General features: G+C 35.9%; 1 protein-coding gene across 1 annotated transcript; it reads left to right on the top strand.

The window, feature by feature from the left end:
• The first annotated feature begins 1682 nt into the window (after positions 1-1682).
• On the top strand, positions 1683-13196 carry grtp1a (growth hormone regulated TBC protein 1a). Its single transcript, XM_052554541.1, has 8 exons — positions 1683-2174; positions 3095-3246; positions 3815-3973; positions 6497-6621; positions 7013-7109; positions 11161-11333; positions 11407-11592; positions 12633-13196. The coding sequence occupies exons 1-8, from the start codon at positions 2089-2091 to the stop codon at positions 12723-12725; spliced, it is 1071 nt and encodes a 356-aa protein (XP_052410501.1). The 5' UTR covers positions 1683-2088; the 3' UTR covers positions 12726-13196.
• The last annotated feature ends 866 nt before the right edge of the window (positions 13197-14062 follow it).

Genomic DNA, 14062 nt, shown 5'->3' with positions numbered 1-14062 from the left:
TTACTACATTTTTGATTAATTAAATGCAGCCTTGGTGAGCAGAAGAGACTTATTTCTAAAGCATCCTTGATTATTCCAAACTTTAAACGCTAGTGCATATGATCTGAATTCATTCACAGTCAATGGAAATGCTGGCAAACAGAGCACCAAATGCTTTCATGTGGGTAAATGGATTAAACTCAGCCGCTAACCAGCGTGAGCTCAATAAACAGACACACCCGGATCATGAAGGTGTGTCAGAAAACGGCAGCATTATGTAATTTACTCAGAAAACACGAAGGGAATATTTTTATATGTGTGTCAAAAAGAGATTCATGATTCTCCGGATGTCGGACTGCTGTGTATCTGCTGATCATCTCATCTGTCAGAACACACCATGTGTTCTAGTTAATCTGATCAGGATTAGTTTAGGGACTGGTTTAAGGAGGCCGTGCTGCACATGCTGCATGTTCAACCGACCAACCTCATTTCACCTGTTTAAAAAACAAGTCGTGGAAACAGTATGAGGTGGTTAATACGGTCTAGTACTGATCAAAATAGACAGGGTAAATATGGAACAAATCTACACTTAAATTAGCAAAAACACTCATTTCCTTTCTGCAGTAGATTTACATAATTCAAATCGTTCAAACTCCTCAAAGAAAACATGTGGAAAAAGGGTTTGGAATAAGTAAACATGGAGTCTGTGTTCTTGGAATAATAAAACATCAAGGACGGGTGGCTCTGTGGTTAATCCATTTAACTCACTGGCCACAACTGGTCCAGGATCAGCACGATTGGCTTGGACAGTAAAACATCACTGGACACACTATAGATGCTAATAATAATAATAATAATTTCAGTCAATAATTTCAAAAAAAGTTTTTTTTTTCGCTATAGTGTAGAAAATGGTTTATTTAAAATAAACTCAAGAGTTAAACTGTCAGAACAAATTCATCTTGATAATGTCAGAAAACACTTAAGTAAAACATGCTAGAGTCAAAGAGTCAAATTTTTTATACATTTTTCTTGTAGTCCACTGTATAAAGAATTTTTCATTGGAATATGTCATGATTTAGGTTGTATTTTTAAAATATTTAGTTTTAGTTCTTTCTATCTATATAGTTTATTAATTTTGTCTATATACATTTTTGTTTCAGGTTTTTAATATTTCATTTTATTTCAAATATTTTTTTTATAATAACCCTGAGATTATTATTATTATTATTGAAATATATGGAGGGCAACATGTATTTTTAAATGCTTCTGAAATATATGTTTATATTCTAATTGATATATTTTCAAAAATAAACTAATAGTGAACATAACAAAAATAGTAAATAAAAAAGAGGCCCCTCACTGAATAAAGTTTTTAATTGAAAATCACTTTCTTCAACATTTTAAAACTTTTAAATGTTTACATTTCAATGTCAATGTTATATCAGACTTTTGGACTAACTGTATACCATGATATTTAAATATTACATATGTAGGATTTCTGGTGCTTAATACCTCCATGGGCCATTTTGTAGCAATGTCTTTTTACAAACTCTTTTTACAATTAAAGACAGGCTCATACAGGAGTCTAATTATCTCTCATCATAATTCTCGTAAAACATTGAATTACAAAGAGGCGTAACCTTTGCGCGTAAATCCCGCCCCTCGGTTTGACTGACGTTCGAAAGATTGCGTGCTAAGAGGCGTGGACTTTTCGATCAAAGCCACGCCCTCCATTTGATGGACGTGTCGTGTGCCCTTGAGCTCCCTGGAGAAATGAATCGCAAGTGTTGCTCTGCAAAGTGCTCGATATGGATGATGCGTCCAAACACGTGCTTAAAGCAATAACTATACGCGCGGATGTGATAAAGTTCTAGTGCTGTTGAGCTCCGAGTGGGTGTTATTACTGGAGCGCACGACAGGTTGATCGGCGGCTCGCTGTCCCGCAGGAGAAGGGGCCATTACTGTGGCGGCGTGGGAAAAGTTTCACATACGTGACGCGCAGGAGAAAGGATTTTGCATAGCGTCGCGTCTGGAATAATCGGCCTCCATGCAGCGACAGAGCAACTCGGAGCTGCTGTGAATGGAGTCCCGTACCTTTGAGGTCTGACTATGGAGCAACGCAATGGGACGCGGAGCTCCAATCAGCCGCAGCTGCGTATCAACGTGCCGAGCACCGCCAGAGAGCGAGCGGCCAGGTACTGCACTACATACTGCACACTACACACTGTCCTAACTACACAACATACAACACAAGCTTAAACGCTCGTCATAATACAAAGATTTAGAAAAATCGAATAAAATTAACGCGATATTTAATTTATGAATCCCTTTTCCATTTGATGCAGTATGTGGATAAAAAAAATTAAATCAACAATAGAAACACTCCCACAGGTGTCAGTTTTCCCAGGTGTTTTCTAATGACTCACTGATATCTCTAAAAAGCCTTAATTCGCCTTAAAATCTTAAATTCATAAAGTAATTATAGCTTTAAATGTTCAATGTATTAAAAACTAAATCATCAGTCTTAGTATTTTTGTTTTGTTTATCATTATAAATATCTAAAGAAAGTTAAATTAGGATACATTTACTTGCGATGCAAAAAAGCGAGTTTTTGATTAAATCAACAATATGTCAATGGGAAATAAAACTATTAAGATTGCTATTAAGATGATTTTTCTGACTCCATTGGCAGACATTTGTTCTTGTTTTTTTTTTTTTTGTTTTTTTTTTATGAAACTCGTTTAATTTGGACCAGTTTCTTGAAAAACAAGACTATGAAAAATAAATAAATACAAGACATTTACCTATAGAGACAATATTGTCATTATTTGTTTCATCCAGTTTATTTCTTACATTTTCTTGACTTTTAAAGGTTTAAATTTACCTTCATGACCTGTTTGTTGGACTGTATGTGTGAGATTCACCCATGACTCTGTTTACCCAGTTAACCAGTGGTAGATAAGTTGCTGTAAATGTAGCCTTAGGGTTGAGATTTTTTTTCATGAGTCACATGATCCCCAGACCTGAGAACACACACCTGAGAAACCACTCAAGATTTTCTGTGTTCCTGCGTCAGTGTCATTAGTCACAGAATGTGAGTGTGTTTGTGTTTCAGTGTTGATCCTTACGGGTTCGAGCGATCAGAAGATTTCGACTATGAGTCCTATGAGGAGCTAATGTCGGAGTATCTGGCCGTTCTCACTAGAAGGTCCATCAAGTGGTCCAAACTACTGCAGGGGAAGCGGCGTGTGGACAGGAACCTTAAGGGTGTGTGACTTCAACAAGAGCATTCAACAATGTGGGACATTTCATCCACAAAAAAAAGAAAAGATTATCCTGTTATTGTTTATTCCAAACCTGTATGAATTTCTTTTTTCCGTGGAACATAAAAGAAGATATTTTGAAGGGTGCTGGGAACCAATCATTGACTTCCATCGTATGCACACACACATGCTTTTTTTTTTTTTTTAAAGTGGGGACATCCCAAAGGCGTAATGGTTTTTAAACTGTACAAACTGTATATTCTATGGCCCTACACCTAACCCTAACCGGAAACTTTGTGCATTTTTACTTTCTCAAAAAACGAATTCTGTGTGATTTATAAGTGTTTTGAAAAAAGGGGACATGGGTTATGTCCTCATAAGTCACCCTCTCCTTGTAATACCTGTGTCATACCCATGTAATTATACAGAGTTGTGTCCTGATATGTCACAAAAACACGCACACACACACACACACACACACACACACTAATGACTGAAACCACTCATTTCTGAATATACATTTTCTAAAAAAAGTACTTGTCTATGCTGTTGATGTGTGTGTGTGTGTGCAGTGAAGAGGTATGTGCGGAAGGGCATCCCGAATGAGCACCGGCCACTGGTGTGGATGACGACCAGTGGAGCGCAGGAACGGCTGGAGAGGAACCCTGGGTACTTTCAGTCTCTGCTGGAAGCACAACACGACCCCAGACTCGTGGAGACCATCCGCACCGGTGAGATCTCATACACTTCTGTTGTCTGATGCACAAAATCATAAACAGACGTCCTGCATAAATCACTGAGTCAAATCATTGGAAAGGGTAACATTTTATAATAACTTTAATTTATAAATCATTAACAAACATTTATATAATGCGTAATGGATCAGTAGTTTATATATTAAAAGAGTTAGAAACTTGAGATAATGTGCTTGTTAATGTTTGCTAATAAACTTAAAATCAGATCATGTTTAAAAAATAAATAAATAATGCAAGTTAAAATGCTTATGTCATTCAATTTTAAATTACATATAATCAAGCACTTATTGAAAATATATACTTCTTTACAAATGATTTGAACAGATGTTATACAGTGAATTAAACTTTTGACACTTCTGGACAGGTTTAAGGGTTGGTTAAAGGGTCAACAGTGTACAGGGGTCAGTTTGATTATTATAAGGGAACACGGTTCAATTTGTTTATATTAAATTGTTTTGATAAATTAAAAAGTATTTTCTTAAAAATTTATTTAAAAAACTGTTTATTTATGATTCAAGGAATATCCTGTTTAATGAGACACTGAAGAGTAGTAATCTAATGTGAGTGTTGAAGAAAAGTTTTTTTTTTTTGCACCAAAATTACAATCTGTTGTGTCTTTAGCAAGCAATTAGCTAAACTTAACCAGCCACCCCTTAAACAAACCTTGTTACAGCTAAAAGTCCAACGCCCATAAAGATACTAAATGATTAGTAATCATTCATAAACATTTACAAATGATGAATAATTTCCACTTTAGATTTGCTACTGCAAAAACATGAACAAATGATTAATAGATGATTAGTAAAAATGTGTGAATAGATGTCTATACAACAAACAAAGACCAACAAATGATGATCATATGAACTGAAATTTTACTGACATTTGTAAAGATATTTTAAATTACATAAAATAATCATATGTTAATCATTAGATAATGTTTAGTTAAGATCATTAGTAAACATTAACAAGAACATTATCTCATATTTCTAGCAATGTATATATATATTAACTAATGATCTGTTACGCGTTATATAATGTTTGGTAATGACTCATAAATGAAAGTTATTATAAAATGTTACCATGAACAGTTTGATCATGCCAAGTCTAACAGTGTTTTCATGTTTTTACACACTTAAAGGTGGTGTAGGTGATTTGGTTCAATGAAATGTTTTGCTATGGTTTTTGAAAGTCTCTTCACACCCCAATATGCTAGCTTGCTAGTGCTAACCTTTCCAAAACCCCCTGCCCTACCTTTTAAGTCGAGAAACTACAGGCAAAACCAGAATTTTCCGTGCGGTGGGCGGTTTTGAGATTTTGGTCCGTTTTGCCAATGTTTTGTCTTCAAATGAGTGGAATGAAAACATCTTAAACAAACATTTGAATGTTTCTTTTATAGCATTTTATCTATTTGCGTCTGTAGATTTAGATTTCAATCCATATCGTTAAAAAGTTTTCTCTTGCATACACCAGACTTTACAGTTTTATTCGTCTTTACTGAGGGGTTTATTCATATATCATTCACTGATTTATACAACATTTTATTCCCACAAACCTGGTGTAAATGTATCTGTTGCTGTCTGTTGACAGTATTTCCTGATTTATGGAGTGATAGAAGGAGAAATCCAAAAACCCTCTGGAAAAAACCTTTAACTCGAATATGAAAAACATTGCAAAATCAAAAAATTTTGAAGCTGGCTTTATCCAATGATGTGATTTATGTGTTGAAAATGTATGCAATGTATGCTCATTTGCATACATAAACATTTCAGAAAACAAATACAAAACTGTGATTAATCTACTGGTGAACTACGGTGAGTTATACTGTATGTTAGTTAGGGGTGTAACGGTATATGTACTCATACTGTTTTCGGCACGCTTGTGTACTGAACTACAGTGTTGTTTTATTCACTGCATGGGAGTAACTAGATTGTTACTTTTGATATAAAAACGTTTTTTTTTTTGAGAAAAAAAAAAAAATTGAGGAAATTTAAACAAAACGTAGTTTTGATGCTTGAAAGGTTGCTGTCAAATTGGCAGCGTGGAGCGTGAGAAAACGTGATAATCCCTTCCTCTTTACTACTAGTTTTAATATGAAATAAACATGTCTGACAATCTCATCATGCCTCATGTATTCGCTCATTTAGTGTTTCAACTGCAGAAAGACGTCAGTAGAACAGCTTGTAAACCAAATGTTAAGTATCATTTAAGTTTGGGTTCTGTTGTAACCTTTTAGTAATGTAAAAGGGCTCCCTATATAGTTTAGAGCATAATCTGAGGAAGATTTTTATCGCTATGAAAAGTAGAATCGAAATTATGTAACAAAAAGAGCAATTCGTTATAAAAAATACGCTATTTTATATTTTGTTTTTTCCCCCCCTTGCTGTATCGAAACCATACCGAACAGTGATACCAAACCGAGGTACCGTCACGTACCGTTACACCCCTCATGTTAGTTGCAGTGTTTACCCTATATTCACCTGTACCATTGGTTTCCTGTAGATCTGCACAGAACCTTCCCAGATAACATTCACTTCCGTAAGTCGGCGGATCCGTGTCTGCAGAAGGCACTGTTTAATGTGCTGGTGGCGTATGGACACCATAATAAAGCTGTGGGCTACTGTCAGGTACGGTCACATGATCACACCCCTGAATCGGCACACAAACATGATGCTGCTTTAGTGTGATTCATACGGCTTCATTTTGGAGCCTTGCTACTGGTGTGTTCAGGACAGGTGAATTCGTATTGTTCAGATGCGTCATTAGATCAGAACCAGCTGGAATACTTCGAGCTCCTGTCTATCCTGTTCTATAGTCAGTCATTGTTTCAGTTTGTTTATCCAATGCAAAGTTTGCACAATATTTGCAATGCAAATGAATGAGTGACACTGCTGCTGCGACATGCGAGTGACTGAAAGAACATCAGGTGATTCAGATTCAATGGAAAGATGCCTGAAGCTCATCTGGTCGGTATTACATGAGTGTCTCAGGTGTTTAATGATGTTCTCCCTCTTTTAGGGGATGAACTTCATCGCAGGATATCTGATCATCATCAGTAAAGATGAGGAGATGTCATTCTGGTTGATGGAGGCCCTGCTGGACAGAATACTGCCAGGTATGTTTCCTGTTTTCTCCTGATCATATAACAGTGGTTATTCATGAAAATAAACCACATCATTAGAGGTCATAGAGTGTGTGTGTGTGTATGTGTGTGTGTGACATGAGTAGATCTATTCTGAGCTCACGTCTATGAATAAACCGTGCTCCGATCACATGGTCTGATCCTTCAGTGCTGCATTTCCTGTTCCTGATAGAGTTCAGAGCCACATCTGAATGACAGATGATCATGAAACATTAATACTGTATGTCTGTTTAGTGAGGTATAGATCCAGATATAGTCAGTGTTTGTTGTTCCATTAGTCTCAACACTGTTCCAGTCCAGTGCTTCTCAAATGCTCTGATCTGAAAGCCCTCCATTGTTCAAAACAATATAGATATTTTCTTTGGTATTTCAACTGTATGAAAACATTTTTTTTAAACCGAAACTGGGAGTGTTAGAATATTATTTTAATTATTTAGCACTTCAAAATGTAATCTTTTTGTTTTTAGAAATTAGTTTTGGTGTTAATTCTAATAAATCTAGTTGAATAATTGTGGAATTAGCATTTTTAAATAATATAATTTGTTTTTAGCATTTTAAGTTTTAATTATTGTAATATAATTATACAATTTTTAGTTTTTTTTGGAATTTGATGTTCTAAGAATTGTTAAATATAATAATTTGTTGTTTTAGTGTTTTAATAGTCAATTATTTTTAATAGAAGAGAACCACAGGTTTAGATGCTCCTCCACAAACTACTTATAAAGTTGTGAAACTACTACAAACCTGATTCCAAAAAAGTTTGGACACTGTACAAATTGTGAGTAAAAAAGGAATGGAATAATTTACTAATCTCATCACAAAAGAATATAACATATCAAATGTTGAAAGTGAGACATTTTGGAATGTCACGCCAAATATTGGCTCATTTTGGATTTCAATGGGATTTGCTATTAAAATTAAAACATCGAAGAAATATTGTGTGATTTATTTCTTTAAAAAATTAAGTTTTATACATTTTTTTCAACAATAGTAGCAGTATCACATACATTCTACTAAATAATAGTAATATTTCTAGCACAATGCCTTTATGTAAAAATGAACATATTTGACAGGTTGCTGTGAATACCTTTAAATTGATTAAAGGTTTTGGTTAAACTGGTTTTACTCAAATGCAACAGTAAAACGATTGGTGAAGCGGATTTGAATTTATGTCCTCATTGAGACTGCAAATGCTGAAATTACTGCAAGCATTACGCTCCAGTCTATGTAGTAAACAAACCCGCACATCTCTGCCATTCCATCATTCACACAGAGACACGCAGAACATTTACAGATACTGGTCCATATGGAGATTTTATTTGATTTATGCTAACTTTGACAAATTCCGTGACTGTTCATATTAAAATGTAAGTTTCATTTTCATGATTTTGTTTTGTAATGATTTTGAGATTCCATCCGAGTTTTCTGCTTTGCAAAAATCATAGTGCTGTATGCGCCAAGAACCGGGTTGACCAGGTGCTCGGTAACACTGGTACTTAAAGAAATCTGGTACTGTGACATTTTAATTTTTTAGTACCAATTTGGTACTGAAGTACCAGGTCTTTAGACAACACTAGTAGAAACAAGAGGCCAGAAAAGTTAAATGTACATATAAGGAACAGCTAGAGGACCAATTTGCAACTTATTCGGTCAATTGGCAACATGATTGGGAATAAAAAGAGCTTCTTAGAGTGGCAGTGTCTCTCAGAAGTCAAGATGGGCAGAGGATCACCAATTCCCCCAATGCTGCGGCGAAAAATAGGGGAGCAATATCAGAAAGGAGTTTCTCAGAGAAAAATTGCAAAGAGTTTGAAGTTATCTATGGTAAATAATATCATCCAAAGATTCAGAGAATCTGGAACAATCTCTGTGCGTAAGGGTCAAGGCCGGAAAAACATACTTGATGCCCGTGATCTTCAGGCCCTTAGACAGCACTGCATCACATACAGGAATGATACTGTAATGGAAATCACAACATGGGCTCAGGAATACTTCCAGAAAACATTGTCTGTGAACACAATCCACCGTGCCATTCGCCGTTGCTGGCTAAAACTATATAGGTCTAAAAAGAAGTCATATCTAAACATGATCCAGAAGTGCAGGCATTTTCTCTGGGACAAGGCTTATTTAAAATGGACTGTGGCAAAGTGGAAAACCGTTCTGTGGTCAGAAGAACACCATGCCATCCGGACTAAAAAGGACAAGGAAAACCCAAGTTGTTATCAGAGCTCAGTTCAGAAGCCTGCATCTCTGATGGTATGAGGTTGCATGAGTGCATGTGGCATGGGCAGCTTACACATCTGGAAAGGCACTTCAATGCTGAAAGGTATATCCAAGTTCTAGAACAACATATGCTTCGATCCAGACTAGAGCTGAAGATCTTTGCCTGAAGCCGATGGGACCTGAAGGGGTTCAGGCTTAATTTATATCATCTTACATGGGCTCAGGCCGGGCTTTATGCTCCAGTTTGCAAGGTAAATGAGCAATCATGTGGTGTGTTTCGATTAGTGCGAGGAAGATGTGAGAATAGATGCTGAGTGTGTGAAATGGAGGCTTGCCTTTGGCGATTACGTTTTGGTTGCACTAGCAGCAACTAAAGCAAAGTCTGAGGTGTGGAAAAGTTTTGACCGTGTTTATAATGAGAATAATGAGTGAATAATGACGCACCATCAATGACCACAGGAACGCGCTGAAGCCATCTACAGTGGATTCAATAATTTTCCTCCACAAAAACATGTCTAAGCCTAATCTTGGTGGGTAAAGGTTTTTCAAATTATAGATAAATATTAATTGAGTCTTGAATGCATAATGTTAACAGAGTATAGGCTAATGTTGGCATTATTCTTTTATGACATTTTAGCTGCTAGTGGCGAAGCAAATCCGGCGGAGCCTTTATCTAAATTTTATTATTGCCATATACCCATCTTAATTTAAAATTTATCTAAATTTAATTTAAGAAAGACAATTTTTTTTGGTGCGTTGGTCTGTTTATATGCTAAATGAGCCTATGCCTTAGAGTGCTGAGATGTTACAGAGGACTTCTTTTATTTATTTGTTCCAACTTCCAATGTTATTCATGAATAAATTGTTAAAACATGTATAAATGACTCAAAAGGCAAAAGAGCTGTGTGCGTGCGAACATTTGAATAATGTCAGGCTGTAAATGGGTTTAGGCCTTTGAAAAGCTCAAAATTTACTTGTCGGGCTCGGGTCGAAATCTGTCGGGCTCTGGTCCTGTCGGGCCTAACTTTTAAAGGCCCAATTACAGATATAATCCAGATGTCATCTCTTTCAGGAAAGACCTTGCATTTTCCAACATGACAATGCCAGACCACATACTGCATCAATTACAACATCATGGCTGCGTAGAATAAGGATCCGGGTACTGAAATGTTCAGACTGCAGTCCAGATCTTTCACTCATAGAAAACATTTGGTGCATCTTAAAGAGAAAGATGTGACAAAGAAGACCCAAGACAGTTGAGCAACTAGAAGCCTGTATTAGACAAGAATGGGACAACATTCATATTCCTAAACTTGAGCAACTTGTCTCTTCCGTCCCCAGACGTTTGCAGACTGTTATAAAAAGAAGAGGGGATGCCACACGGTGGTAAACATGGCCTTGTCCCAACTTTTTTGAGATGTGTTGATGCCATGATATTTAAAATAAACTTACTTTCCCCTTAAAATTACACATTTTCTCAGTTGAAACATTTGATGTCATAAATGTTGTATTCTGAATAAAATATAGAAATTTGAAACTTCCACATTATTGCATTCTCTTTTTATTCACAATTTCTACAGTGTCCCAACTTTTTTGGAATCAGGTTTGTATATTAGTTAACGTTTTTACCCTATTCACCTGTAGTGTCTTTCCTTTTGTTTTATAATAAAACTACTAACAAGACTGTGTCAGACAGTGAAGCTTTTTAAGGAGGAAACGTCTCTTCAAACACCATAGCAGCATCATTGTAACCTTTGACCCTCACCTCTGTTTCACCGCTGGTCTCTGGCTCACTTCTCAGATTACTACACTCCAGCAATGTTGGGTCTGAAGGCGGATCAGGAGGTCCTGGGCGAGCTGGTGCGGATGAAGGTTCCTGCGGTGTGGCAGCTCATGCAGGATCAAGGCGTCATGTGGACTCTGGTGGTCTCACGCTGGTTCATCTGCCTGTTCATCGACATCCTGCCAGTGGAGGTAATGAAGCATCCCAGTGTGACCATGTGATCGATCGGCTCACGACTGATCCTCTGTGTTTGGGCTCTGTTAGACAGTTCTGCGGATCTGGGACTGCCTGTTCTACGAGGGTTCGAAGATCGTGTTCCGTGTGGCTCTGACTTTGATTCACCACCATCAGGATGTGATCCTGCAGGCGCAGAACCTGCCGGACATCTGCGAGCGCTTCAAACGCATCACCAGAGGAGCCTTCGTGGAGGACTGCCACGCTTTCATGCAGGTCAGTCACATTCATCCACATCAGAGGTGAACACCAGGAAGAAGGAGATTTTGCAGGATAAAAAATAAGGGGTGGTATTTAAAAATTAATTCCAGGGCCTTTTTTTGGCAACACCTCTAACCTTTTTACATTTATGCATCTCCTTTCATGTACATTTTTATATATATTTAATAAATAGTTAGAATAAGATATTATAGGATCGTTACCAATCGAATGAAATCAGACTATATCCATCTTTGCACTGCAGAAGCTGCGTCTAAAGTGACATTTAGATGTATTTACTCGGACTGTTTACAACACTGCTTAATGTTGTAAGATTTAAGTTTTATGAATATAGAAATGTGAATTGTTTATACTTTAAATAAGAAACTAAAACAAGTCAAGTTACTGTCTTAATGAGAGAGTCATTGATTCATTCAGAAATTCAGCCAATTTTTTCCAAATGGCTGATTCTTCCAGAAATGAAGCGTATGGACTGTCTTTATGAATGAATCTTTGAATCGCTCACTGAATCATTCAAGAACAAACACCAGTTTTGATGAATAGGCTGCTGTCCTGCTGTGGAGTCCAGTTTTGGAGCAAAAATAGTTGATAATGACAATATTGTGTCCTAAATGTCAGTCACTTTATATTAGTTTAAACTTGAACTATCAATTTTATGAATTTATATACCATTAGATAAAGGATAAAATAGTGATGATTTGAAAAGCAGGGAGAATGGGCATCTGGCTCAAGCCTGCGCCAGTGAAGGGACATGGTGTTTAAAAACCAGACTGTCTGACCTAAAACCAGACAGAAGACCACCCTAGGGCTGTCCAGTCCTGTTCCTGGAGATCCACATTCCTGCAAAGTTAAGTTCCAACCCTGTTCAATCACACCTGAAGATCGTCAGGAACACATTATTATCACATTATCAGCTGGAACTGAACTCCAGAAAACTGGATCTCCAGCAACAGGTTTGGGCATCTATATGATCACGCTTCTTCTAAAACTGGTTCAAGCTGTTGAACTGAAATCTGGTTTCCTTCTGGTCCTCTCAGAGAATCTTCCAGGAGCCCGGGAGTCTCTCCATGTCCACAGTTACTAAACTGCGCGAGAGCTGCCGTGCACGGATCACGGCTGACGAATCCTGACACTCAAACATTCCCACTGATAGTTTGCACTCGATCTAGAGTCTGTCGCTCACACAGATGTGGCATTCACTTAGTAGTGTGCACTCAAAGACTCATGAAGATGTATTTTCTTATGTTTGTAGAGATATGTATAGATGTAGAAGAATCATAGGTGCTGGAATCAATGTCTTTAATACTCTCTCTTTCTCTTAGTTTAAGACCAATACTACTGTGAAATAAAACTGACTTGCAGCTCTTACAGACTAAATATACGTGTTTTAGCTCAACCTGCTTCATGAGGTGCATCATGAAGGGTTTTACACTACAGATGGAACTTCATGATGCTTCTTTACATTCTGCTCCAATCCTAAGAACTCACTTTCTTTAAAGCTAAATTGTCAAGAATACAATTGATACTTTCACTACAAAATGTATTTAAATCATTTAAGCAAACACCTATAAAAACAAAATTAAAAGCTCATGATAAATTAATCATGTGTCCAAACAGTGTCGTTATTGTTAACTGGAATGATTACATATAATTTAGATTTTTTTAGCACTTTTTTTTTTTTTAAAGCATATTAAGTGCTCATTTTTAAAGGTTCAATATTTTTTTGTTTTTAGCATTTTAATTATTTTATTAAATTTTTATTTAAATAAAATATTCAAAATGCTAAAAACCGAAAAAGCTAAACAAAATATTAATTGTATCAAAGACAATTAAAACTATAAAAATCTATTTTGTTAACTGGAATATAACTGAAATAAGTTGAATTGTAAAAGTACAAATAAAGCTAAAGCTATATATATATAATGGATGCCCCCCATCAGAGTCAATTGAATATTGTGGGTTTTATAAACAATATTTGATGTTTGCAATAAAATTAGGTAAAAAAATTAAATAAAATGTGTTTTATTGAAGATAGTTTCCAAGGTGACATTTCTCATGTTAATTTTGTTTAACTTGATATACAAAAATAACTAAAACTGAAATAAAAATGAATACTGTATAGACATCTATATACTAGTGCTGTCAAATGATTAATCGTATCCAAAATAAGTGTTTGTTTAGATAATATACACAGTACACCCATATTATGTATATAAATACACACAAATGCATGTATATATTTAAATGTTATGTTTAAACATTTATATATGATATCAATTATAGTAATATAAATATAAACATAGAAATATTTTCAAAATATAGTCTGTGTGTCTATTTATATAGACAAATATACACAGTACACACATTATATAAATAAAAACTTCTATTCTATTTTCTATTTAATTAATCGTTTGACAGCACTTACCGGTATATATAAAATGTATGTTGTGTGTGTGTGTGTGTGTAT

The sequence above is a fragment of the Carassius gibelio genome, chromosome A1, assembly GCF_023724105.1.
Source record: "Carassius gibelio isolate Cgi1373 ecotype wild population from Czech Republic chromosome A1, carGib1.2-hapl.c, whole genome shotgun sequence".
NCBI classification, from domain to species: Eukaryota; Metazoa; Chordata; class Actinopteri; order Cypriniformes; family Cyprinidae; genus Carassius; species Carassius gibelio.
Note: the sequence above shows the minus strand (reverse complement) of the source record. Positions and strands in the feature narration are given on the sequence as shown.

Excerpts from the sequence above, each read along its gene's own strand:
- grtp1a (XM_052554541.1), top strand. The coding sequence starts at position 2,089 with ATGGAGCAACGCAATGGGACGCGGAGCTCCAATCAGCCGCAGCTGCGT. Across the intron at positions 2,175-3,094 it reads GCCAGAGAGCGAGCGGCCAG|TGTTGATCCTTACGGGTTCG; the intron begins GTACTGCACTAC and ends TTTGTGTTTCAG. Across the intron at positions 11,334-11,406 it reads TCGACATCCTGCCAGTGGAG|ACAGTTCTGCGGATCTGGGA; the intron begins GTAATGAAGCAT and ends GGGCTCTGTTAG.